General features: G+C 63.1%; 1 protein-coding gene across 1 annotated transcript; it reads left to right on the forward strand.

Annotated features, from left to right (window-relative positions):
* On the forward strand, nucleotides 1–26,628 carry COL20A1 (collagen type XX alpha 1 chain). The gene is made up of 36 exons (XM_060284644.1): nucleotides 1–158; nucleotides 2,514–2,624; nucleotides 7,238–7,381; nucleotides 7,555–7,719; nucleotides 7,993–8,115; nucleotides 9,038–9,196; nucleotides 9,533–9,652; nucleotides 10,221–10,385; nucleotides 11,032–11,196; nucleotides 11,387–11,547; nucleotides 11,775–11,904; nucleotides 12,619–12,764; nucleotides 12,855–12,978; nucleotides 13,139–13,278; nucleotides 13,742–13,871; nucleotides 14,065–14,207; nucleotides 14,359–14,491; nucleotides 14,806–14,948; nucleotides 15,133–15,262; nucleotides 16,307–16,342; nucleotides 16,986–17,124; nucleotides 18,341–18,483; nucleotides 18,645–18,754; nucleotides 19,195–19,353; nucleotides 19,444–19,521; nucleotides 20,059–20,145; nucleotides 20,841–20,894; nucleotides 22,599–22,694; nucleotides 22,842–22,895; nucleotides 23,021–23,074; nucleotides 23,371–23,424; nucleotides 24,254–24,325; nucleotides 24,736–24,771; nucleotides 24,877–24,943; nucleotides 25,133–25,279; nucleotides 26,496–26,628. Exons 1-36 carry the CDS (start codon nucleotides 77–79, stop codon nucleotides 26,519–26,521), a joined length of 4,026 nt encoding a protein of 1,341 aa, XP_060140627.1. The 5' UTR covers nucleotides 1–76; the 3' UTR covers nucleotides 26,522–26,628.
* The last annotated feature ends 43 nt before the right edge of the window (nucleotides 26,629–26,671 follow it).

The raw sequence follows: 26,671 nt of genomic DNA on the forward strand, positions 1-26,671 counted from the left end.
TCGAGGTCAGGAGGGGACAGAGGGACAGACGGACAGATGGCTGAGTGGCCTCTCCTCCTCCCGCAGGCCACACACCATGAGCATCCGTGTGTGCCCCCGCCTCGGGGTCGGCCTCTGGCTGTGGCTGGGTGTCACCCTGGGACTCGGCCAGGGACAAGGTGAGGACACGGGTGTGGGCTTCCTGTGGCCCCTGCCTGCCCCCCACCCCAGGCCGTACCTGCCCAGGGCACAGGTCCCCCAAGGGACCAGCCTCCCTCTGGCCCTGAGCCCCCAGCAGCTGCTATTCTGGGGGGACAGATGCTCAGGGGGCAGAGACGGGAAGAGGGGACAGCTCTGCCCACGGTGTCGCCCTCAGCTGTGGCTTGACCATTTGGCCTTGCGGTCTTTCTATTTCTTTGGGCTTTTTTCGTTTTCCGGTTGTTGTTGTTTGGGTGTTTTTTTTAACAGTTATTAACACACTGCGTGTGCATTTAATTCCCTCTTATATTAATATTTTTTCCATCATCCCCAGATGCCTTTTCAATGTGAAATTTTCAAAACAGCAGAATCTAGAGTAAAAAGTGATGCCCCGCCCCCAGGAGAGCCCACGATGCTGCCTCCAGCAGGTCCCTGCTCATTTAAGCTCCTCTAAGGCGCACATCACATCAGCCCCCTGCCCCCTGCGGGTAGCACCTTGGGCGGGTACACCCCATCCAGCGAGGGGACGCTTCTGCTCCCTACTGGACGTTCACAGTGTGTGCCTTTCGGGGTAACGCTGGTCGCAGTATCCTTTGTAACACCCCAAACCCGTGGGGGAGGGCTGCGTAGACTGACACTGGGAGGTGGTGTCCACGTCCCAGGGGCCGTCCGAGGCTCCAACCCCTGCCGGCCACATCCCTGGCGTGCACCTGGTTCCCACGGGTGATGAAGGGGCAGGAGACTGCCGAGGGCTGGCCTCATGGGGGGCGGCAGGGGTGCATCGTGCCGCCACCCAGCCCGGAGCCCCGGCTCTGGTAACTGCCTTCTTACTGGTGGTGCATCTTCGAGGTTATACTTTTGCACGCAGGTGGTCGGGGCCCTCTGTCCTTGGGGCTCTGACAGGATCACCCCGAGGGGGCCAAATCACTAAGGAACCCCTACAGACACTTGAGTCCAGACAGCATGAGGTCCCTGCAGGCTCTGGGTAGACAGGGGAGGGCTAGGGCGGGGCGGGGCCCCACATCCACGCTGCCCTTCCCCGAGGGTGGCCCCGTGGGGGGTGCCCCTGGGTGGGTGCTGTCTCCCAGGCGCCCCACCAAGGCCCTGACGTGCAGACTCAGAAGGCAGCTGGGGATGGCCCCCAACATGCCAGGGGCGCGGGAGACAGAGGCTCTTCATGAGCTGGGCTTCCTGTTCACAAGTGGCTTTTCAAGGCCCCCGCTCCTGAGGCGTTCCTGCCTTTCAGCCCAGGCCCCAGGGATCAGCGGGGCCCGCCCAGCAGCCCGGCTCAGCTGTTCCCTGCTCTTAAGCGATCATTGTGTCTGCCGTGGGCTCCCCCCGGCCCTGCCCTTCCCCTGTGCCCCAGCTCTGAGGGGGGCCGCCAGAAGCCCAGCTCTGTCCCCAGTTTCCAAAACTAGCCGCCTCTGCCGAGGAGCCCCCGGAAGCCCGGGGCCAGGCTGTGCCTGAGGGCTGAGGCCTCGCTACCCCGTCCTCCCCCCAGGATGGAGCTCCCGGAAGCTGGGGGCCAGGCTGTGCCTGAGGGCTGAGGCCTCGCTACCCCGTCCTCCCCCCAGGATGGAGCTCCCGGAAGCTGGGGGCCAGGCTGTGCCTGAGGGCTGAAGCCTCGCTACCCTGTCCTGCCCCCAGGATGGAGCTCCCGTCCTCCCCCCAGGATGGAGCCCCCGGAAGCTGGGGGGTCAGGCTGTGCCTGAGGGCAGAGGCCTCGCTACCCCGTCCTCCTCCCAGGATGGAGCCCCCGGAAGCCCGGGGCCAGGCTGTGCCTGAGGCCTCGCTACCCCGTCCTCCCCCCAGGATGGAGCCCCCGTCCTCCTCCCAGGATGGAGCTCCCGTCCTCCCCCCAGGATGGAGCCCCCGGAAGCTGGGGGCCAGGCTGTGCCTGAGGGCTGAGGCCTCGCTACCCCGTCCTCCTCCCAGGAAGGCCAGGCCCACCCCAGGGCACCCCACCCTCATGGGCTGTGTGAGCCTGGTGGTGACCTTGGGGTCTGCAGCTGCGGGGACTCAGCGGGGACATCCGGGCGGGATGGCAGCTGCAGTGCTGGCTCAGTGCCCGCGTCTCCGGTGGGGCAGTTACGGTCACTCCGGGAGGCTGGCCTCAGTGCACGGGGGCGGGGGCCTCCCTGGACAGAAGTCCGCCCTCCCGGGTGCTGCCAGGCGGTCCCAGTCCTCTTCAGCCCCGGGTGGGGCCTCTTCTAGAGTTCCCCCAGGTGGGACTGGCCCCCTCTGACCCCTGATGGGGCCCCAGCTGCTTCGGGGCCCCCACAGCTGGTTGGGGCGGTTGCCAGGGGGCAGCCCTGACCCCCGTCCTGCCTTCGCAGCAAGCAGCCGCCTGAGGCTGGCGGTGCTGCCTGAGGACCGGCTGCAGATGAAGTGGAGGGAGTCGGAGGGGAGCAGTCTCGGCTACCTGGTGCAGGTGAAGCCCAGGGCAGGTAGGGGCCCGCGCCTCCCCTCTGCGCGCACTGATGGTGACCACGGTCAGCATGGCGGTCGCTGTGCCCGTCTCCTCGCGACTCTGCCTCCCTCCTCCCCCCCTGCCCCACTAACACGGGGAAGCTGTGGCAGGAGAGCGGGGCCCCTGGAGTCCCCACCGCCGTATCCCGCGCCTGGCGCACGCAGAAGGCGCTCGCTCACTTGGAAGAAACAAGGATCCTCCTCAAGCTTAGAGCTCTTAGGGCTCTGCCAGTGCCCAGCGCCAGGGCAGACTCACGGTATCAGAGCGCGTCCCACAGGAGGGCAGGCGGCAGAGGCGCCTGGCAACCCGACACAAACCTCCAGACGGGATGAGGGCTGCGAGTGTGAACAGCCTTTCAAAAGCTGAGGTTTGACACGCAGACGAGCCCACAATCGTGGGTGTGTGATTGCAGAATGGGTACATGCACGATGCAAAGGCAAACTGGAGCTCATGCCCTGGGTGAGGAGAGGCCCGTCCCGGTCTCCACCCCCTCTGCTCCCAAGCAGAACCCCCTTGTTGACTCGCCTGTCGTTTTCTACTATCTCAACTAAGCCAGATTTATTTACCTTATTTTTCACATCTTTTTTATCTTTGCTGATTTCGTGTGCGTCTACTTATCCCATTAGTTCCTGAGAGAAGTATTTTAAATCCCCCATCGTGACTATAGATACATCTTTCTGTGGTTTCTCACTAATCGTTGTTTTATACATTGAGGCTCTGATGTTAGGTGCATACAAATTCAGAATTATCACATCTTCCTAGTAGATTGAACCTTTTTCATAATGAACTATTCTCATTATCTCTGCGGTTGCAGTCTTTTCTTATAATCTCTTTTTTGTGAGATCGGTGTTGGTCCACCAGCAAGCGTTTGCACTGAAAACCTTTTCCCATTCATTTACTCAATTTTTCTTTAGCCTTTCATTTTAGATGCATCTTCTAAGAAGCATAGAATTTGTGTTGTTTTTATGTTACAATCTTTGTCTTCTAATTGAAACATTTTTCCACCTACATTTAATGAAGTTACTGATATATTTGGGTTTAAATCTACTATCTTCCTACTTGTTTTCATTTTGCTACACTATAATTTTTTCCTCTCCTTTCTTGTCTTTTTGTGGCACTGAATTTTTATGGAAAATTTTAAACACATGCAAAAGAAGAGAGCGTGATGTAATGAAGCCTCATGTTCCCAGAATTTAGCTTCAACAGTTATCAACGTACGGCCACTATTGTTCCATGTCTGTCTCTCCAACTCCTTCCTTATAGTGTATTATCTTAAGGCAAGTCTCAGACACTACATAATTTTGTCTATAAATATTTCAGTATGTTTCTCTAAAAGGAAGGACCAAAAAATAACTCTGGTACCATTGGCATACCTAAAAAGTAAAAATATTTCAGAACCATCGATAAATAATTTGTTGTGTTAAAAATCTTCCAGCTTGCCTAATAAATATCTTTTGCAATTGACTTCTTTGCACTGAGATCCCAACAGAGTCCTTACACTGTGCTGTTCCCGTGTCTCCGGTAATGTTCCAGCTACAACAGCTCTCCTCCTTTTCCTTGACACTTATTTGTTGAAGAAAGAAGGTCGTTTGTCCGCCAGAACTTCCAACATTCTTTGTTCTGCTGATGGCATCCCCGTGGTGCCACTTTTATTGCTCCCCTACCCCTGTCTGTCCTGAAGATTGACAGGTCCCAGATGTTTGGTCAGATTCAGGTTTGATTATCTTTTGTTGACAACAATCCTTTATAAGTGGTTCTGTGTCACTCCTGCTGCACCACAGCTGGAGGCCCACAGCGTCTAGTGTCTCTTTTTTGTGTGTGAAGTTAAGATTGATGGGTAGGTGGGGGACGATTGAGCGCTGTTTATCATCCCGTGTCCCCCTCTGCTCAGTAGTTACGTATCCCTTTACTCCTTCAGTGATCACCCAGAGACCGCCGTGCCGTCCTTATCAACGTGTAGCACCCATGAAGGCTACGTTACCTTTTCCCACACAGGAGCAGCACAACTACATTTATCCCCTTTTCATGCATGTTAATCTATATCCATATTAAATCTCATAAAACATTTTCATTTGCGTAGTGTATAAATTCGACGTGAATTTGGACCAGCTCACGTGTTTACCCTTTTGTTGTTCTCTTTTCCTTCCAGCGTGTCTGGGGTTATTTTTCTCCTGCCTGAAAATGTTTCCTTTAGTAAGGGTCTGCTGGTTACACATTCTTGTGTTTTGGGGGGTTTTGTTTGTTTGTCTGAAAATGTCTTTATTCCGCCTTCATTCTTGAGGGATATTATTGCTGGGTATAGAATTTCAAGTTGGAACTTTCCTTCAACACTTTGAAGACTCCTTTGAACATCTCTTGGTTTCTGTTGTTTTTCCTGAGAATTCAGTTATCAACCCAGTTGCTGTCGTAACGTCTTTTTCTTTTTCCCTGGCTGCTTTTGAGACTTTTTCCTCTGTTTGGATTCTCAGCACATTTAATCTGATGTTCGTGGGTGTGGGTCTCTTTTCTCCTGCTTCAGATTCACAGGACTTCTCAAATCGGTGCCTACTGTTTTACAGTTCTTTAGCTGTATCTCCTCAAACATTGCTTGTGCCCCATTCTCTCTCTGTATCTATGCCTTTTACTCTTTCTTCTATATTTTCAATCCCTTTATCTCTCCGTGCTTAACTTCGTGTTTTTTATTCTGATTGATCTTCCACCATTTATCTCTTCATTTGTGTGTAACAAGCTGTTAGGTCATTCTTTGAATTTCTAACATCATGTTTTGTGTTTTTCTCTTTCTTTTTTTAATTAAATTTATTTATTTACTTATTCTTGGCTGCGTTAGGTCTTCGTTGCTGCGCACGGGCTTCCTCTAGCTGCGGCCAGCGGGGGCTACTCTTCGTTGTGGTGCGTGGGCTTCTCATTGCGGTGTCTTCTCTTGTTGCAGAGCATGGGCTCTAGGTACACGGGCTTCAGTAGTTGTGGCACGTGGGTTCAGTAGTTGTGGCTCATGGGCTCTAGAGTGCAGACTCAGTAGTTGTGGCACACAGGCTTAGTTGCTCTGTGGCATGTGGCATCTTCCCAGACCAGGACTCGAACCCGTGTCCTCTGTGTTGGCAGATGGATTCTTAACCACTGCACCACCAGGGAAGTCCCTGTGTTTTTCCATTCTAGAATTCCCATTTGGAAATTTCCGTTTGGTTTTTGCATTCAAGAATTCCTTTTTTTATGGTTTGATATGTGAATTCATAGGCTCGTCTTTTAAAATTTCAAACTACTTAGCATAGTTCTTTTAAAGTTTCACGACTCCATCATCTGGGAAGTCTGTGGCTCTCTTTCTGTTGTCCGATGTTTCTCTTAGCATTCCATCACACTGCCTTGCTCCTTCGCATACCCGGTTATTTTTTACTGCATATCAGACATTGTGACAACTTATAGAAATAATTTATGGCCTTTGATAACATTGCCTTCCTTCAGAAACCGTTTATGTTTGTTTCTGACAGACAGTGATGTGAACTAGCAGTTTTGGGTCATCTTCACTCTGTTTTAGAAGTTAAGATTATTTGAAGTTGGGCTTCAGTCCTTTCAAGAGCCAGTCTATCCTCATTAACCCTTGCTCCTGGGTGGAGCTCTTCAGTGTCTCAACCCAAAGAATGGCGGGGGCGGGGGGCACATGCCAAGGACTCACTTCCTCAAAGGGCCTGCCTGTACTTCCCTCCCCTGTGCAGGCGGGCCCAGGAACCCAACAGACCTGGGTTTAAATCCTGGTTCTACCATTGAGTAACTGTGTGACTTGATTTTCCCACCTACAAAATGGGGGGATGGTTTTGTGAGAATTACGCAGCTTGAGTCATATGAAGCACCAACACCCGCGCCCTCCCGGCCTGTCCCACCTCCCCACGTGGGGCTGGACCCAGGCTGGGGGCCGTCCGCCCCGCCAGACAATGGACTATGGGGCGGACGTGCAGGTCCTTCCTCTGTTATCCCCTTCCTAGCACCTGAGACCCGAGAACCGCTAGGTGCTTCCTGACCTCTGACTGCAGTCTCTCCAGTCGGTTCCACGACTGCCTCCCCTGAGAGCGTGGCAGTGTCCCCTTTGGAATAGTTTCTTTTTTTAGTCAGACTCACAGTCACAGTGGGACGTGTTTGCAGGTTCGCTGTTTGCCGTCCAGCCCCCTGCACACGGGCAGGTGGGGCCTTTCTCTGTGTGCAGCCCCCGTCTTCACACCTTCACGCTGTCCCCAGGGCTGTTGTGCTGGGCATCTGGAGGGTTTATGGGTCCTCCCTCTGGGGAGGATAAGTCCTTCTGGGGAAGCTTTGTAAAGGCATCTTATTCTGCTGCCGCAGAGATACATTCTTTCTCCATTTGTTACCCAGCAGGTCCTGGAGAGGGCAACAAAGACCTCTCCCCTTTTCCCCTCCCCCGCCCCAAGGGGAGGAGCTGGGGGAGGGGGAAGAGGAGGCGCCTGGAGGATTTTGCCACTCCCTGACATACCTGCAGGCACACGCAGGACAGAGTGGGCGCAGCACACCTGCACGCACAGGTGCACACACGCGCACACAGCATCCACCTGGGCGGGCTCGACAGCTCTCCCCACCCCCACCCAGGGGACCTGGAGCAGGAGGTGATGCTGACTACCAAGACCCCCAAGGCCACGGTGGGGGGCCTGAGCCCCTCCAAAGGGTACACCTTGCAGATCTTCGAGCTCACGGGCTCAGGGAATGTCCTGCTGGCTCGGAGGGAGTTTGTGAGTAAGTCCCTCCGGGGGTGCATGTGTGCAGAGGAGGCTGGAGCTGAGCCCTGGCAGCCCCTCGACTGGGAGCCCCGTGGAGCCTGGACGAACCCTCGCGGGGAGGGTTGTGTGCAGCCCCAGGCCTCTCTTCCCTCCCTGGTGGTCCTGACAGCCCCTCGCATCTCTCTGCAGTCAAAGATTTGAAGAGTAGCTCTGCGAGCAGGAGCAGCCGGAGGCCACTGGGGGCAGCCCTGCAGCCCAGACCCTCCCACGAGGGGAGCCCAGACCTCGAGCCCCCAGTGGCCTTGGCCCCAAGCCAAGACCTGCCCACGCCTGGTGGGTCCAAGCCGGGGGACGGTAAGTGCCTGGGACGAGGAGCGGTCCTGAGCTTCCCGCGGATCCTCTCCATGCGGCCAGGACGTGCTTCCTCCATCTGACCTCACACTCCCCAGCTTCACTCAGGCTTGGCTGCCGCGCTCCTCGGTTCACTAAACCCACTGGGGCAGGTCATCTGCTCGGGGCGTCCTTGGGGCCCCAGTGCCTGGTCCCACCACCCTGACCCCTCTCAGGAGTCCCCCAGCCTGAGTGTGGCTGGGGAGAGGTGACACAGCTGTGGCCACCCCCCCCCAGGAGTACCTTGTGAGGAACAGCCCCCACCCAGGGGCCCTGAGGGGGAGGCCCCTGCCCAGCGCACCCCAGACCTGGAAGAGCACAGCCACGCCAGGGCCTCGGCTGGAGGGAGAGAGAAGCCAGGTAAGACGGCCAGGGTGCCAGCCTCCGCAGGCTAGCGGGATGGGACCACAGCACCGCACTTCCCTTGAGGCCCTGCAGGCAGGGCTGTGCCTCCCCCATCAGACCTGAGATGTCTCTGATTTTGTTTCTCCCACCAGACTTGGAATGGAAGAAGGTACCTCCTTCCTTAGCCTCATGTGGGGTCCTGGGGTCCGGGCCGCCTGCTGTCTCCCAGTGGACTTGAGGCCAGGGCCTGCCTCCCCCACTGGGGGGGCATCTCACCACACCTACCCTGCCCGGGAGCCTCAGGTGGGGTCTGGCCCTGGCTCTGGGGCTTGGCCTGGGGGCACTGTCTGTGCAAAACTCAGGGAGCCCCAGATCGAGGGGTGTGGCTTTGTCTCCAAAGAGCTCTTGGGTCCTTTGGACAAGCCCCCTCACCAAACGATGAGGCCTCAGCCCAGAGCTGGCAGGATGGGCAGCTGCCTGGAGCTGTCCGTGGTGCAGACACAGCGACCCCGGTTGGCACCCCGTTGGGCAGCCTCTGCCCGCTGGGCCCGGGTGTCGTGTTGGCCGGATGAGGAAGGTGGAACCCCCCTACCCCTGCCATAGACAATCGCACAGTGACCAGCACCGCCAAGGCTGATGGAGGGCAGAGGTGCCAGAGCGGCTGGATGTCCTGTGAACCCTCTCTGGGGGGGCTCGGAGGGCCTGGGATGATGGGCTGAGTTCCAGTGCGGTTTTCTAAGTCTGGGGAGACCCTAGTGCCTGTCCCCCAACACCCAGCTGCCCACCTCACTTGAGACCGGAGTCCTGTCGCTCCTTACCCTCTACCTGCCCCAGGGAAGGAGATGCTGGGGCTGCAGCCCGCCTCCGGGGCGGATCAGGGTCCTGCAGCAGCAGCGGGTCTCGCCCAGCACCTCGCCTCCCTCCCCTCCTTCCCCAGCCGGACCCCAGTTCCGCTGCACGTCCCCCACACCCGTGGACATGATCTTCCTGGTGGATGGATCCTGGAGTATTGGTCACAGTCACTTCCAGCAGGTCAAAGACTTCCTGGCCAGCATCATTGAGCCCTTTGAAATCGGGCCAGACAAAGTCCAAGTAGGTAGGTCCCAGCCCTGCCCTGCGCCCCACGCGGGGTGTCCTCACAACTCCTGCCAGCCCCCAGCACAGGCGATGCTTGGAAAAGGGAGTGAGAATTGGGGAAGGAGACACGCAGCCTCTGGGAACGAAGGCTAAGTTCCCACCTGGACAGGCAGGGGTGGGGTCCCGACCTGCACTGGGGGGACAGCTGACTCCTGGGGGGACATTGTGTGGAAAGCGAGGCTTTGCAGATGTGCCTCCCTGGTGACCCGGGCGAGGCTGTGTGTGTCCTGCCTGCCTGCTGTGTGCCCACCCCTCCCAGCCTGACTCAGTACAGTGGGGACCCCTCCCCTTCCAGGCCTGACTCAGTACAGCGGGGACCCCCAGACCGAGTGGGACCTGAATGCCTTTGACACCAAGGAGGAGGTGCTGGCCGCCGTGCGTGGCCTCCAGTACAGAGGGGGAAACACGTTCACAGGTCTGCCTGGCCCCAGCCCCACCCTCGGGGTCTATTCAGGTCTTGTCCTGAGGTCGGCTGCCCTCGCACCTTCCCAGATTTGGAAACGTGTGTTCTGACCCATGCCTGAGAGCTGTGTATTCACGCCTTTGCAAAGGACAAGTCCACCTCGTTCATCCATGGTGAACGTGGTGTGCTGGGCAGTCCTGCTGAAACCAGGAGACTCCTCTGGTCGGTAGAGGCCCCCGGGAGGGCCCACCAGTCGCTTGGGGGGGCCCTGCCAGCAGCAGCCACCCTCAGGTGGTCTCGCCCTGGCAGACCCCTCCGCCCACCGCAGGTCCCCTCCCTGTCTCCCGTCCTGGGGCCTCACTGCTCTTGAGAAGACAGCAGGGTGTGGGGCGCCGGCCCCTGAGTCTCTGGGTGCCTTTGAGGGAAGGAGAAGGGGCAGCGCTGCCCTCCGGGCTCCCGCAGCCTGAAGGGGCCAGGACCGGCCTGGTGGGCAAAGCAGGGGGCCAGCGGCTGGTGGGGCCTTCACGAGTGGGCAGGGAGGGTGCTCGGAGCTGCCAGCACTTTCTTCACTGCACCCAAGGCCTGGCCCTGACCCACGTGCTGGAACAGAACCTGAAGCCCGTGGCGGGTCTCCGTCCGGAGGCGGCCAAGCTGGTGATTCTGGTGACGGACGGCAAGTCCCAGGACGATGCCCGCACTGCTGGCCACATGCTCAAGGGTCTGGGCGTCGACGTCTTTGCCGTGGGTGAGCAGACCCCGGGCTCTCACGGGGAGTTTTCACAGCAGCTGGCTCCCACACCCCCCCCACCGCCCCCGGGGCTGCAGGTCTTGTGGCCTCTGAGCCCCAGCCCGCTGTCTGCGAATGGGGAGGACAAGTCCCTGCTCCGAGGCAGCCGTGTGAGTCGGCGTGGGTGGCAAGGCCGCTCTCTAATAAAGCATCTGTAGACGTCTCCGTGCCCCCTCCTGTCTGCACGGGCCCTGTGCACGGCCCGGAGGCCTTGCTCTGCTCCCTTAACTGGCCGGTCATTGACTCTGTTCCTTGGGAAGGAAACTCCAGACTTGGGGGCAGGGATTCCTGGAAGCAGAGACCGTCCTCGGTGCCTGACCCCAGCCCCAGGGTGTGCAGGACCCCGAGGAAAGCACACTGGCCTCCCTCCTGGCCCCAAACCCACAGACAGCCAGGCAGGCATGCACAGCCTGAGGGGGGCCTTCGGTGACTAGCCCCACCTTCACACCAGCCCGTCTCTCGCGGGGGCCCGGCCGGGTGACCCCGTTCTGGGCCTGTGGAGTCTTGGGTCTGTGGCTTGGGAAGGAGCCTCTGCCGGCTGGATGCCTCGCAGGGGCCCAGTGGTCCTGGCTCGCCGTGGACAGCTCGCCCCCACCCGCGGCAGGCGTGAAGAACGCCGACGATGCTGAGCTGAGGCTCCTGGCGTCCCAGCCTCTGGACGTCACCGTGCACAGCGTGCAGGACTTCCCCCAGCTCGGCTCGCTGGCCGGCCTGCTCAGCCGCCTCGTCTGCCAGAAGGTGCAGGGCAGGCGCCCGCGCAGCGGCCCCGGTGAGCGAGCAGGGGTGGCACGAGGGCAGGGCCGCCCATGCTTGGCCGCAGCCCCACCAGGCCCCGCCCACGCGGTTCTCAGGGCTCTGAGGATACCTGGGGGAGCATTGTCCTTCCCGGAAGTGGCCCCCAGGGGCACAGGCAGAGCCACTGTCGCCAGCTGCCCCCTCCCGTCCCACAGTTACACCAGCCGCAGCCGCTCCGGCCCTGGACCCCCTTTCCGCTCCCACCGGCCTGGTCCTGACCCGGGTGACCTCCTCCAGCATCCACCTGTCCTGGACCCCAGCCCCGCGGCCACCCCTCAAGTACCTGATCGTGTTGCGGCCTTCTAAGGGCGGCGCTCCCAGGGAGGTGAGAGGGCCCCCCTCACGCAGGCAGGGCCGGAGCCGGGCCCACACGTGGAGGAAGAAGAGTGGCAGGGGCAGGGGGCTACCAAACCGCAGCCCCTTGCCCCCGCAGATGGCCCAGACCTGGCCAGGGACGCAGCCGCGCAGGGAGCGCGGGCTAACCCAGCCCTCCCCAGCCCCTGCCCCCGCCCCCGCCCCGCTCTGCCCACTCTGTCGTGGCTTCTGTTCCAGGTGGTGGTGGAGGCGCCCGCCTCGTCGGCAGAGCTGCACAACCTGACCTCCAGCACGGAGTACCTGGTCTCCGTGCTCCCCATCTACAAGGCCGGCGTCGGTGAGGGCCTGCAGGGCCCGGTGACCACAGGTGGGCGAGGGGGCACCTGGGCTCAGGGTTGTAAGGGCTGCCCCCGCCTGCAGCCTCCCCTCGGAGCCTGGCACCGGGGCAGTCTTAACCCGGGTGGGGCACACCCCCAGCCTGTGACCGAGGCCGAGGCACTGGGCCTCTCCGACCCTGTGTCCTCTTCTGAGCACAGTGGTGTCGTTTGTGTCGTCACCCCGGTCGTGGCTGGGACCCAGTACTGCTGCTGCCTGCACTCTTGGGGCTCCCGCCCCGTCCAGCCCGCAGGCCCCCAGGGCCTGCGTGAGCCGCCCCCCAGCAGCTCTACTGAGATACACCCTACGACCCTCCCATTTACAGTGTACCAGTCGGTGGTTTCCGTTTGTCCCAGCATCGCGCACCCACACCTTAGCAGTCACCCTCCGTCCTCCCCTTCCCCACGGCCCCTGCCCACCCCTGATTTGTTTTCTGTCTCTGGGGTTTGCCATTCCTGGACCCTCCATATAAATGGGACCACACAGCATGTGGCCTTAAGTGAAAGCAGGGTGGCCCAGGGCGAGCCGGGACAGGGACTTCAGTTGTCTGTGCCCCCCACCCGCGTTGGTCTTCCCCCCTCTGTGTCTCATCAAGACACACCTGGCCTGCGCTGCCTGAGACCCTTTGTCCCGCTGGTTTATGGGGCTGAATTCTGCCTGTGCTGTGTTTCTAAAGCCCCCCCACGCCCGCCCCCGTCTCCCCCAGCGCCCCTGCCCCCACCCCAGGCGCTGACCCTGGCCGCAGTGATGCCCAGAGCCATCCACCTCAGCTGGCAGCCCTCGGCGGGGGCCACCCAGTACCTGGTGCAGTGCTCACCCACCTCCCCCAAGGGCAAGGAGGAGGGGAGAGAGGTGCGGGGCCGAGGGGGAGGGGAGGCGGGGGAACCAGCCTGGGCCGGCGGGGGCGGGGCACAGGCAGGGGCCAGCATGAGCCTCCCGCAGGTGCGGGTGGGGCAGCCCGAGGCGCTGCTGGATGGGCTGGCCCCGGGCAGGGACTACGAGGTGTGGGTGCGGAGCCTGCGAGGGGCAGAGACCAGCGAGGCCCAGAGCATCCGCGCCAGGACCCGTGAGTGCCCCGCCTGCAGACTGCTGCCCACTCTGGCTCCCCGCAACCTTCCACGGGTGGGGGACCCCGACCCCATCCGGTAGCCCCATCAGCCCTGGCCATCGCCCGCCATTCCACCGTACGTGTGGGGCGGTCCCTGAGGCCTTGGTGTGCCCTGCAGCCGCCCTGGCCCCCCCCAGACACCTGAGCTTCTCGGACGTGAGCCATGACTCGGCCCGAGTGTCCTGGGAGGGCACCGTGAGGCCTGTGCACCTGTTCAGGGTCAGCTACGTCTCGAGCAAGGGCGGCCACTCGGGACAGGTGAGGCCAGCCCCTGCCCGGGGCCGATGTCCTGGGCTGTCCAGGGGCATGAGTTGTCCATGGGGACCCAGTGCCCTCCGCCTCCCCCACTGGGCACCCTGCATTCAGGGTCGGTGGGTGTGGCCAGGTGTCCCCAGGCACAGCCTCAGCCGGTACAGGGCAAGTGGAGGGCACCTGACACCACCTGGGCCCTTGTGGGCCCCTGGGGGTGGCAGACGTGGAACAAAGAACCGCACACGAGAGCCCTCGTGCATGTGGGCGGGGGGTGCGTGGCGTCACGAGAGGCGAAAACACCGGCTTGTTGGGCGGGCTGGTGGGCAAGACCCCGCCCTGGTGCCAGGGATCCTGCGCCCCGTCCCCGTCTCCCCAGGCTGGGGGTGGTCACGGGGCAGGCCTGGGTCTCCCTCTGGCGGGCGCTGCCCCCTCCGCAGCTGCCCATGTCCCCACCCCCACCCGCCTGCAGACGGAGGCTCCTGGGAGCGCCACCTCGGTCACTCTGGGCCCCCTCTCGTCCTCCACCGCCTACACGGTCCGCGTCACCTGCCTCTACCCTGGGGGCAGCTCCTCCACACTGACTGGCCACCTGACCACACGTGAGTGTCCCCAGGCTGCTTCCCTCTGCGCCCCTGGACACTAAGATCAACATAGCTGCTCGGTGTCTGCTCTGTGCAGCACCAAGCCAGGTGAGGGCGGGTACCTGGGAAGGTGTGACAGTGGGCCCTGCGGGCACTGTGCGTGAAGACTGGGGGCCCCTCTGCCACCCCAGCCTCAGTCTCCCTCTTCCAGGGAAAGTCCCCAGCCCGAGCCAGCTGTCGGTGACAGAGCTGCCTGGGGACAAAGTCCAGCTGGAGTGGGCGGCCGCAGCGGCGTCCGGCGTGCTTGTCTACCAGATCACATGGACGCCCCTGGGAGAGGGGAAGGCCCATAAGGTGTCGGGGGAGAAGACCTTCCCCACCCCAGCTCCCGGGGTTCAGACCCCCATGCTGCACCCTGGGGACATTGGCCTGCATGTGGCCCAGGCCGGCCCCCAACGTGTGGACACAACTCCACGGCTGGACACGCGGTCCCTCCTCTCCGCAGATCTCTGTCCCGGGGAACCTGGGCACGGCCGTCCTGCCCGGCCTGGGGAGGCACTCGGAGTATGAGATCACCATCCTGGCCTACTACAGGGATGGGGCCCGCAGTGACCCCGTGTCCCTCCGCTACACCCCCCGTAGGTGACCCCTGCTCTGCCCCAGACCCCTCGATCTGTGGGCCCCCGACAGGCAGTCCCCCGACTCCCTGACCCTGCAGCTGGACCACTTGGGTCCTGAGCCGTCCAGGCGGGCATCCCTGGGATGGCCGAGGGTCCAAGTCACCTGGAGTGACACAGTGCCCAAGACGGTCCTGGAGCTGGCCTGGTGACCCTGTCTTGGCCAAGGCCACTGGGCAGTGTGGCGGGGCCATGGAGTGGGAGGGTGGCAGACGTGGTGCAGAGTGGGGGACGTGCTGCCATCTGAGGCCCCCCCGCCCCTTGCTCCCCCGCAGTCAGCTGGAGCCCACCCTCCAACCTGGCCCTGGCCTCGGAGTCGCCTGACAGCCTGCGGGTCAGCTGGACACCCCCGAGTGGCCGTGTCCTCCACTACCAGCTCTCCTACGCGCTGGCCTCAGGCTCGGGACCCGAGAAGTCGGTGGGTCTCCCTGGAGCCGGGAAGCCATCGTCCCTCGTGGGCCCCTGGGGTCCTGGGCCTTGGGGGAGACAACGTCCCACCCTGCTTGTTAAGGGGGCCACTCTTCCATGGCAGGACCCACAGGGAGCTGAGACGCCCAAATGAGCAAAGACGCTCAGGTGACCATCTCCCCCCCCCCCCCCAGATCTCCGTTCCAGGACCCAGAAGCCATGTGACTCTCCCTGACCTGCTGGTGGCCACCAAGTACCGGGTCCTAGTCTCAGCCGTCTACGGAGCAGGGAAGAGTGTGGCAGTGTCTGCCACGGGCCAGACGGGTGAGTGGGCACTAAGACCCCCAGGCCCCAGCAGACCCCAGCCGGACCCAGGACCCTGGCAGGTCCCCGGGAGCCAGGATGTGTGGGCCCTGTCACTCCCGGAGGCACCCTGCACTGCAGACCTTAGCGGAAGGAGATCCGGTCTTCACGCAAGACCTTCCTCGGTGTACGATGCCAACCGGGACCCCAAGGGTTAAGGCCACTGCAGTCCAGCTGAACGCGTGCAGGCTGACACGGAGGGGATCGCGGCTGTGGCCCGGCCTGCAGGTGCCCAAGGCTGGGGAGCGGCCGGTGTTCTCCTGGATCTGCGTCTGGGAGGCGCAGGGCAGACGTCCAGCCTGCAGGAGCAGGAAGCCGGACGCAGACCACAGACGGGGCGGCTGCAGCGGAGCCCAGGGGGAGCCGAGGGTGGCTGGCCCCCCCCTTGGGGTATCGGTTGTCCCTGGGGTCCCACCACCTGCAGGCCAGGACCCGGCTGAGAGGAGTCTTTTGTTTTGTTTTGCTGCTTTTCTTGGGCAATCAGACGCTCGGAGTAGAAGGTCCTCAGAGGCCAGTTAGCCGACTGCCCCAGCTTCCCTCTGTGTCCCCTCCGTGGGGTTGCCTGGTTTTGGCTTGAATACCTCTGGGGACGAGGGCCTCACTACTTGAGGCTCAGCACCCTTCCTATTTTTTGAGGGGGGAGCCACTTCCCGCCCTGAGGGTCCTAGTTTCTGCACGCACTCGCCTGTGAGCAATCCTGAGCGCCCACGTAGAGCTTGGCAGTGGGGCAGGCCTGCAGAGCTGGGTCCCGGGATGGCGGTGCCCCGGGCACGTCCTCACACCCAGGCATCTCCCTGGCCCTGCCGCCTGGGGCGCATCTCCTCTTGGGTGCAGCCCCCAGTGGCAGCACCCAGCCGGATGCTGTCTTCCTGGGGGTGGAACCTGAGGCAGCAGGACACTGTCCCTGTCCCATCCCCGTCCCTGAGGTGTGGGGACCACAGGGCATGGTGTCCGGCCACAAGGGGCCCCTCCCCACTGACCCTGACCTCTGTCACCTCTCAGCAGCCTGCCCGGCCCTCCACCCGGATGGCTCCCTCCCAGGTAGGTCCCCCCACCCTGTGTGGCAGCTGCTTCCCACCAGCCCCTAGCCGCCCCTGCTCTGGGTCCTTGTCAGGGGGGTGGCCTGGGACTGGGGTCAGGCAATGCTGGAGGCCCGGGTCCTGCGTGGCCTCCGTGAGCCTCTGCTGACCAGGAACGGGGCGGGCGAGGGGCTGAGCCAGGGTCCCTGGCATCGCATCTTTACTGCTGTGGGTCTGAGACAGCCAGAGGGAAGGCTGACACGTGGGCCCCCGTGGTCAGGGAGACCTGCCAGGTCGGGGCGGTGGGGTCGGGCTGCAGGCGGGGGCCCAGCTTGGGGCAGGGTCTCCCGCGGGATGTCCAGCAAGCTGCTCAGCCCCAGCTGCAGGGCCGGCGAGTGGGGATGGGAGTGGGATGGGCGGGTCCGGGCACTGAGGGCCGCTGGGAGGCGAGGGCTGCGGGCAACAGAAGGGGCAGGACGGTGCTGCTTGCGTGTCCTCCCCCAGGCCAGGATGGAGGGAGAGGGGGAGGAGCAGGCCCCCGAAGGCCTGCGTCTCCCTCGCTGCCCCTGCTGCCTCCCCTCACCTGACACCTGGCTTTCTTCTCTGCGCCCTCCCCCACCGCCCCTCCCGTCTCTGCTTGTCCCTCGCGCCCCACCCCTCCCCAGGCTTTGACCTGATGGCAGCCTTCGGGCTGGTGGAGAAGGAATACGCCTCCATGCGTGGCGTGGCCATGGAGCCCTCGGCCTTCGGCCCCATCAGGACCTTCACGCTCCTCAAGGACGCTCAGCTGACCCGCCGGGCCAGGTCGGGGCGGCGTGGGCCTGGGAGCAGGAGGGCACCCTGCGGGGGTTGTGGGGGGGCGTCCCCCAGGCCCAGCGGCTGCACCCCAGAGCCAGCCAGGGAGCCTCCCGGGGGGACGTGGGCTCCGGGAATCCGAGTTCCACAGATTAATAAATCTCTTGTGGGCGGAATGAGGACACGGTTGGGGGGGTCCTTCTCCGCATGTGGCCCAGGGATTGACCAAACGTGCAGACTTCTGGGCGGGGGCCACCAAATTTGTCTCCCTGAGAACTGCCTCCTTTGTGCTTTCATTTGATGCTGCGAATATCCGGGGTCTGCAAGAAACCACTGCTTCGTGACTCACCACGATCAAGGCTTGTGATGACCTCCGAGGTCTAATAGTTGCCCCACTTCGTATATGGAGGTCTTTAATCACTCATTGGAAATTCCACACGCACAGCATAATTTTTCTTAAGTTAAAATGTTTTACGTTGCAAAGGCAAATCACGTACTTTATAATAGAAATTTGAGCAATACAAAATGCAACCCTGGGGCTGCTGAGAGTGGAAGGGGCTCCTCCCTGGGTCAGGAAGGCTCTCCAGGAGGTGGCAGAGGGTAGGAGAGAATGGGAGAGGGGAGGGCGCTCAGGAAAAGGAGCAGCACGTGCCAAGGCCCTGGGGTCGCTTTGCTTAAAGAATTGCAGCCATGAGGCTGGGCTGTGTCTTCCAGGCCCTTGGTTATCCCAAGAGCAAAGGAAGGGCACATAGGGAGGCTGCAGGCCCTTAGGAGCGGTTTTATTGGGTGATCAAGACACTGTTCCCTGCCCCTCCCCACCGCTGAGCACCAGGGTGGGCACGGCACCAGCACAGACCCCAGCTGCCCACCCAGTCTGAGCAGCTCCCAAGGGCAGAGCTGCCTCTGGGCTTGTGGGCTCCTGGCCCAGGAGACAGGCTCAGAGACTTTGCTGGGAGCCCTCGACCTGCACCCTCCCCACCCACGCAGAGACCCTGAAGAACGATCATCGTGGACACTGGCCGTGGTCCCTGCTGGGCCTTGGGGGAGCTGTTCCCGTTGAAACCTGACAGGCCCAGGCCGGGAGTCCTGCCCCTCACACTCCCCACGTTACTCATGGGGAAGCTGAGGCAGGAGAGGCTCAGCCTGGCCCCAAGGACACCACTCTGCGGTCCCGGGGGTCCGGCCTCCTCTCAGGCCTGCGGTCGCCCCTGCTGTGTCCCCACAGCGACATCCACCTGGCCACCCTCCCCACGGAACACACAGTCGTCTTCCTCCTGCGCCTGCTCCCCGAGACGCCCCGCGAGGTCTTCGCGCTGTGGCAAGTGGCGGCTGAAGACTTCCGGCCCGTCCTGGGGGTCCTGCTGGACGGTCAGTTGGAGGGGAGCAGTGGGCCCCGGTCACTCCTCGAAGGCAGGGGCCACTGGTGCAGCACGGCCTCTGAGGCTTTGCACGCCCATCGCGGCTCCACTCCGGTGCGTCCTCCTGCCTTTCGCCTGGGGGTCTCATGTGCTCCCTGCCCCGCCCCCCAGCCAGCAGAAAGTCGCTGACCTACTTCAGCCGTGACCCCAGCGCCACCCTGCAGGAGGCCACCTTTGACCTGCCCGAAGTGAGGAGGATATTCTTTGGCAGCTTCCACAAGGTCCTGGAAGGTCCTGGAAGGACCCACGCGTGTGCCTCCCTGCCTAAGACCCTCCTGGCTCCCAAGTTCTGGGGCAGACCCCCCACGGGGCTCTGCAGGACACAGGCTGCCCACCCCCGTCACCGTGGCTCCCCCTCTGCTCCTGTGGTCCCCTCCACCCTGGACGTCCTTCCCTTAATTTGGGTCAAAGAGCTTCCAGCCCTTTCTCCTGCGTCCCACAAGTCCCTGGGAGGGGCTGTGCGGGATGTCATTTGGTCCACTTCACAGGAGGGAAACTGAGGCCCCGCGAGGGGGGTCTCACGAGATGGGGTGGAGTCAGGATCCTGACCCCAGGCCCCAGGGAATGGTCACCTGCCCCTCCCCGCTCTGGCCCTGGCCTGTGGGCGTGGAAGGGAGCCCTTCTTGGCCGGGGCCACAGGAGACCTCCTGGTGTCTCCCAGGTGCACATAGCCGTGGGCCGCTCCAAGGTCAGGCTCTACGTGGACTGCCGGAAGGTGGCTGAGAAGCCCACTGGGGAGGCCGGCAGCCTGCCCACCACCGGCTTCGTCACACTGGGGAGACTGGCCAAGGCCCGGGGCCCCCGGAGCAGCTCAGCCTCGGTGAGCCAGACAACCCGGGGCTGGCGGACCCCCTCCCGCCCCCTGACCCAGCTGCGCCTGGCCGACCCTGCCCCTCCCCCCCACCTGCAGTTCCAGCTCCAGATGCTACAGATTGTGTGCAGTGACTCCTGGGCAGAGGAGGACAGGTGCTGCGAGCTCCCGGCTTCGGTAGGCGGGCAAGTGCCCACCGAGGGCAAAAGATTCTGGGGGGTAGACTGGCCATCCAGGTCATTGCCGCTCCAGGAGAAATCCAGACAGCCTTCCTGGAGGAGGCGGCCCCCAGGGCTAGAGCCGGAGCTCAGGGCGACTGGATGTGTGTCCTGGAGGCCCTGAGGCAAGGCAGGCTGGAGCAGGCCTGGAAGCTCCCAGCCCCAGGGTGGCTGCTTCCACGTACTCAGGGCCACTGCCCTTTTCTGTGGGCACAGTTGTGGGCAGGGGTCCTTACCGACTCCCCTGGGTGCCCACACCGGGCTTGGCCATGCTGGTGGCCTGCAAGGGAGTGAGAGAGGGAGTCCTGTTGGGGGCTTGTGTCAGGCAGCTTGGGGGGTGGGCACCCAGGACCAGGTCCTCCCCCTCCCCCCCAGCCTCCCAGGGGTGGGTTTGGAGGCTCCCTGGACCCTGGTGTCCGTGGATACCCTGAGCTCTAGGGTCGAACAAGAACTGAGGAAAGGGTCCATTTAATGGTGGGGGTCTCCTTTCTCCCAGAAGGATGGAGAGACCTGCCCTGCCTTCCCTTCTGCCTGTGCATGTTCCTCACAGACCCCTGGGCCCCCGGGCCCCCAAGGACCTCCCGTGAGTCCAGCAGCTCCTTCCTGGGGTGACCAGGGACTCCTGGCATATCTTGCTGCCAGCGGTGATGAGGGTGGCCCCCGCATGCCCCAGCAGCCGTCCCTAGGCCCACCACCAGATGGGATAGACTTCATGAGTGTCCTGCCCGCCTCTTCCACCCCCCGGCCCACAAGTCCCCTCCTGCAAGCCCCTTCCTCCCGATGGCCACCCTCTCCCGAGCAGGCCCCTCTCTGGTGTCGGAGCCATCCTTCCCCGCTGGGGTGGGGGTCTGGGCCCAGCAGTCTGCAGCGCCGCGCTGGTCCCTGGCCACAAGGCGCAGCCACGCAGGCAGCCTCTGTCCTGGGCGCGCTGGGCTGTAGGGTAGCCCTGAGGGGCCTTTCCCCGGGCCTCCAAGGAGGCGGCACCAGGCCTGGGCCCCGCTGTGGGGCAGGTCCAGACCCTCTGGCCACCCTGAGGCTCCAGGACCCGTTCTAGCTGGTGGTCCACAGACCTCACCAGGGAGGGGCCAGGGCTGGAACCCAGACCCGCCTGAGCCCATGAACGCGGTAACCAGTTGGCTGTGGGAGGGCAGGGTGGGCCAGGACGCCCTCGCCCCTGGAGCCCCTTCTTCTTCTCCCCCTAGAGGTGGGGACTGGAGTCCAGGGCTGCTGGGGAGGCCAGCGTGCAGCCCGGCCTCAGCCTCGCTTGTGATTCTGCAGGGCCACCCCGGGAGGGACGGAGCCCCAGGAGAGCAGGGCTTCCCAGGGCCCAGGGTGAGTTGTGAGGCATCCTGGCGGGGGGGTGCAGGACTGAGCCCCCCGCAGCCCAACCCCAGGCGGGAGCGGGGCCCCCCAACCGGGCTGCGGGGCCCCAGCCTAGGGACTGCGTGACGGGCAGTCTTGGGCGTCTGGCCAGGACGTGTGTCCTCTGCCCTCAAGTGTGTTTCTCTCCCCAGTGGCTCCACCGGCTTTGAAAGTTGCTGGTGTTTTCTTGGACGCGTGGCCTCCAGCGCCCGCTCCGCTGGGTTACCTCTTCTTCTTCGCTCGTGGGGCTCTAGGCTTAACGGAAACACCTGTGCCCTGAGTTGTGCCTAGTTTACCCTGTTGTTGTCTTTTGACCTGGCCTACCGTACGCGTCTCCAGGCAGATTTTAGGATCGCCTTTGCCTAGTGGACCGCGCGGGTCTGTCTCTACGGCTCCTGACTTCCGCACCGCGTTTCAAGGCTTTCCTCAGTCTGAGAGGGCCCACCCGCTCCTGGTCCCTTCTGGTGCTTCTAGCACCTTCCGACACACAACGTGCTTCCTCCTGCCTTCCCAGACCACTGCCCTGTCCGTCCTCCCAGTGTTGGGTAGCCACAGCCCCCGCCAACTTCAAATGCAGCCTAATCACATCACGAGTTTCCACGGACTCCAGAGTCCAAAGGACTGCCTCAGACGCGGGTCCTGGTGTCCAGCTCCGCCCTCAGCTTCCCCAAATCCTCCGTCCTCTCTGTGTACGATTTTTGTGCCCCATTTACTATTCAGTTATCTTATTTGCAATAGTTTTTTATTTTCAGATGGTTTTCTTGGAATTTCCTGGGTTAAATTTACATCACCTGTGAAAAATCACTTCACTGACTCCGATTTTTATCACATTCATTTATTTTTCTTTTTCTGTTTCTTGTTTATTTGTCTGGTGTGGTGACACTCCAGAGTTTGTCAGAGAACCGCGGTGATAGAAGACGTCCTCATCTTGACTTTACAGAAATGCTTCTGGTGTTTACCGGTTGAGTGTGGGGCTGGCCTGGGAGCTGAGACAGATACATTTTGCCATGTGCTAGTCAAATCCTACCCTTATTTTATTAGGAGATTCTAAAACTCAAGAGTGGGCGTTAAGTAAGATTGAGCGCCTCATCTGCTGCTGTGGACGCAAACAAATCATTTTTCTTCTTGAAGCTATTAGTTTGGTGAACGATTTAATCTCTCCCACGTTCTGAGCCGCGCCTGCTCGCGTTAAAAGCCGGCTTGGTCACCGCGCGCCCGCTGCCCACTTAACGGCCGCAGGCTTCTGTGCGCTCAGGTTCTATTTGGGGTTCTCGCGTTGATATTCACAAACGGGAATGCCTGTGGTTTGCTTTAGTTTGGTGCATTGATATGCCTGACTCACGTGATTATTTGAAAGCAGGCTTTGTGTTTTTAAACTGCAGATCAAGCAGTTTAAATGGCGTTAGTGTCATCTGTCCCTTAGAGGTTTGGTAGAATGTGCTGGTGTCTGGGGTTCAGGGCTCTGTGCTGGCCCGTCTGGAGTCGGCCCAGCTCCTGGCTATACAGTGGGGGCATAGCAGGACCCCTCCCTCCCAGAGTGGTCTGCGAGGGTGAAGATGCCTGTGACAGGCCTGGGTCTGGAGACCATGGGCCGGCAGGAGGGCGGGATCGAAGGAGGGGCCGCAGGACGGCCACACGTCTTCTCAGCCCCACCACACACCCCCATGTCTCCAGGGAGAGCCCGGGCCACCCGGACAGATGGGACCCGAGGGTCCTGGAGGTCAGCAAGGGTCACCAGGCACCCAGGGCCGAACCATCCAGGGACCCGTGGTAGGTGTTGCCTACCCCCCAGCACCCACCCCCCGGCCCTCTCCCCTCGCCCTCCCGCCCATCCCCCCGCCCCTCTCCCCTCACCCTCCCGCCCATCCCCCCGCCCCTCTCCCCTCACCCTCCCGCCCATCCATCTTCCCCGTCCAGGGTCCACCAGGGGTCAAAGGAGAGAAGGGGGACCACGGACGCCCCGGCTTGCAGGTAGTGGGTCAGACCACACTCGGAGCACCGGTGCTGTGTGCTCAGGACGGAGGTCTGGGGACAGGGCCTCCCCCTCCGGGTCGGACCTCGGCCCAGCCTGGCTGGCTGCCTCTGTTCTATTCCAGGGCCACCCCGGCCTCCAGGGCACCCCTGGGAAGGTTGGCGTCCAGGGACCAAAGGTGGGAGAGGAGCCTGGCCGGGAGGGTCTGGAGATGGAGGCTGTGGTGGGACTTCCTTCTCTGCCCCACACCCACCTCCCCCCCTATCCTGCCCCCGCCAGGGCCTGGCTGGTGGGAGGGGAGTGTCAGCCCACACAGACTGGGGATGAGTGGCCACTGCCCGGGGCGGGGGCAGGCCCTGGGATGGACCAGCCTCAGCCCGGCACAAGCACGTACCCCCGACAGTGGTGGGTTTTGGGGGTCACTGTGGGAGGGGCACCTGCCTCTGCCCCGCCCACCCCTTCCTTTGCCCTCAGGGAATGAGAGGCCTGGAGGGGACTGCTGGCCTGCCCGGACCCCCTGGCCCTAGGGTGCGTATCGCCTCCTCCGTGAGCCCCCAACACCACTCACCCCACCAGCCCTCCCCAGGTTTCTTGGGGCTGAGCTGAACAGTGACCGGGGCGGCCTCTCGGCCCCAGGCTGGGGCCTTGTCAGTGGCGGCGCTGGGCGCATGACAGTCCTTATCCCAGGAGCGCAGGGGCCGCGCCCCCCCGCCCCCCTCCCCACTCCCCGCATCGGGCAGGTTGCTAGGAAACGCCACCATTCCACACGCAGGAAGGTGCCTGGGCTCCCGGGTGGGCCTGGCTGGGGGACGTGGTCGGGCCCCCCTTTTCCCTCTCCGCCTCCAGAAACCCTCACCTCGGCGGCCCAGGCCGCCCTGCTGGAGGGCTGGGGGCACGGCCGTTCACTCGGAAGCACCTTCCCTCCCAGCCTGGTGTTCCTGGAGGTCAGAGCGGAGCTCAGGGGCTTGGAGCTGCTCTGAGTTGGGGGTCCGGGGCCGGCAGCCCAGACCCGGCCAGGATCTCCCGGGGGTCGGCCTCGCTGGGTTCCTGGAAGGCTGAACTGCCCCTCCTGCAAGAAGCCCCCGCGGGGGGCCCGTCCTGCGGTCACACCCGGGCTACTGGGACGCGGGCGGGGACGTATTAGTGCAGAACTAGCGACAACGGGCGGGGCGTGCGGGGTGGGGGGGCTGCCTGGGCGCGGGGTGGGTAGGAGGCACGGCCTGCAGGAGGCTGGGGACAAGCTAAGGGGTCCCCTGATAGCTTGTCTTAGCTTTGCTCTTGGTCCAGAGCAGGCGGGACCGAAGGGAGGGGCCCCCGCACCGGAGCTGCAGCCAAACCGGAACCCCCGCCTTTGCAGGGCTTCCAGGGCACGGCGGGGGCCAGAGGCAGCATCGGGGAGCGAGGACCCCCGGGGCCTGTGGGGCCCACGGTAAGCCCCTCCCTACCCAGCCCATCCGCCCGACAGCAAGGGGGGGGTCACATGTGTGCAGACTTGTCCCCGCTGACCGCTCAGGGTGTCCTGCGACTGGCACGTTGGTAGAGCGAGGCCAGCACTAAGCTCGCAGGGGAGAGAGCCCAGGCTGCCCCCTGCCCGGCCCAACACAGACAAGGTGGGGGGCAGGTGAGGGGACGTGGGCTCTGGGGGCCGGGAGGGGCAGACCTGGGCCTGCAGGCTGGGTGGGGCCCAGGGGGCAGGGAAACTCCCTCTCGCAGCGGGAGAGGTGGGTCCTCTGTCCTCTGGGGACTCCTGGGATGAGTCCCGCACAAAGCCTTCGGTTGGGGGGCGCGGTGGGCGGGCGGCCCCGGGGTCCAGATGCTTCTCCTTTTCCTCCCACTCAGGGGCTGCCGGGGCCCAAGGGGGAGCGAGGAGAGAAGGTGAGTGTGGGGAGTCTGGGGTCTGGGCCGTCCCTGGGGAAGCAGAGGGAGGCACTGACTCGGGCTGCTCAATCCACTGGCCACGTGGCCCGTCCTCCCTTCCAGGGCGAGCCACAGTCCTTGGCCACCATCTACCAGCTCGTGGGCCAGGCCTGTGAGTCCGCCATCCAGAGTGAGTGGCCCAGCCTCCCGTGAGGACCCCAGAGCTTCCGCCTTCACCCGGGAGGGAAGGGACGCCCGGCGCCCGGTCGTTAGCGAACCCAGCCTTGCGGCCGTTCTCCTGGGCCACGTGCCTCGGACCAAGGCAGGGAGCGAGGGAAGGTCTCCCTGCCCCGCCCCCTCTGACCGTCCTCCCCCGCAGTGCACCTGCTGAAGCTCCACGCCTGTACCCACGAGAGCACCCGGCCCCCCATGCCCATCTTGGAGGCCCCCAGGGCCTTTGGCACGCACAGAGAGGCCCGGCTCCCTGGAGAAGGGGGGCACGGTGGCCCCCGCCCAGAGGACAGAGGTATTGGCCCCCGTGGGGAAGGGTCTCCCCCAGTCCTGGGGCCGGTGGCTCTGTGTGGCCCTCCTCCCCCAGGTGATGGGTGGGGAGACAGGCCCCCTGAAACCACACAGAACTGGGGCTGCCTGGCTGCCTGGGGCCCTCGAAACAGCCCCTTCCCCAACCGCCCAGCAAGCCTGAGCTTAGGACCTCCTCCCCAGCCTCTGGTCCCCTCCCTCCCGTCCCTGATCCGTCCCCCTCTCCTTGGCTGCCACAGCGGGAGGCTTGGTCCAGTGACCTTGTTGTAATGAGTCCGCCCATCTGACTGGGGCTGCAGCGCTGTTCACGGCTCAGATGATGATGCTGAGATGGATGGAGAAGTTGATGAGGGGAGACGGAGCTTGTGGCCTCGATGGGGAGGAAGGAGACGGCTGGGGGTGGGATGTGGCGGCTGGGAGGACAGCTCTGCGCCGAGGACGGTGGGTGGACGGGGATGGGCGGAGAAGGGACCCCCCCGACTGCACCCACCACAGTCCCCCAGACATTGTCTTTGCCATACGTGCCCCCCGTTTGTACCTGCCGTCCAAAGCTGGCAGGCGCTGTCATGATGCCCACCCCAGCCCCTCCCCCATCCCCACCGCACACTAAACCCCGGCCTCTGAGACAATGATCAGTGCCTGTTTGAGGTCAGGGACCCCCGACCCTAAGCTTCCAGCCTCAGCCTGAAGGCTGGACCCGCTGCCCCCAGGACCCGCCTTCCCCAGGTCAGCATAGGCCCCTCGAGAAGGGAAAGCACTGCCGCCTGCACCCCTTGGGCCGGCACATCCCTCCTGCCCCTCAGCTGAGCCTGGAGCCCTCAGTCGGACAGGCAGCCCTGGGCCGCAGCGGGGAGCGGTGGGGGGTGGGAGCAGCAGGGAGCGTCGTGCAGGTGCCAGAGAAGCAGCTGGGGTGGGCGCAGTGGGGCGTGTGGGGGCCTCGGGGGAGCCGGCAGGACCGAGGTGGGTGCGGGAGACCGAAGCTGGCCCAGTGGGAACCCAGGGAGGCCCTGGTGGGGGTCAGCACCACAGTGGACACCCGGCCAGGGCAGGGGCCCAGGGGGCAGCGTCCTGAGGGGCGGGTCCGTGCAGACCCGGGACCCGGGGGCCTGGTCCACGCAGCTGTGCAGGCGGGGCATTGCTTGGTGACGGCTGTCCGCTGTCCGCCGCCTCCCCCAGACCCACCCACCCTTTCCTCCTGCCAGGACGGTCGCCCTGCTGCCCCGAGTGAGCCCGAACGTCCCCCCACCGGATCCCGGACACCGAGCGCAGCTGGAGAAGAGGGTCTGGAGGCGGAAGGAGGGGAGGCGGAAGGAGGGGAGGCAGAGGCCAGGCCCGGGAACCGTTCCTCTGGGCGCTTCCTGTTCAGATAAACCACGTG

The sequence above is a fragment of the Globicephala melas genome, chromosome 15 (genome assembly GCF_963455315.2).
Source record: "Globicephala melas chromosome 15, mGloMel1.2, whole genome shotgun sequence".
Lineage (NCBI taxonomy): Eukaryota > Metazoa > Chordata > Mammalia > Artiodactyla > Delphinidae > Globicephala > Globicephala melas.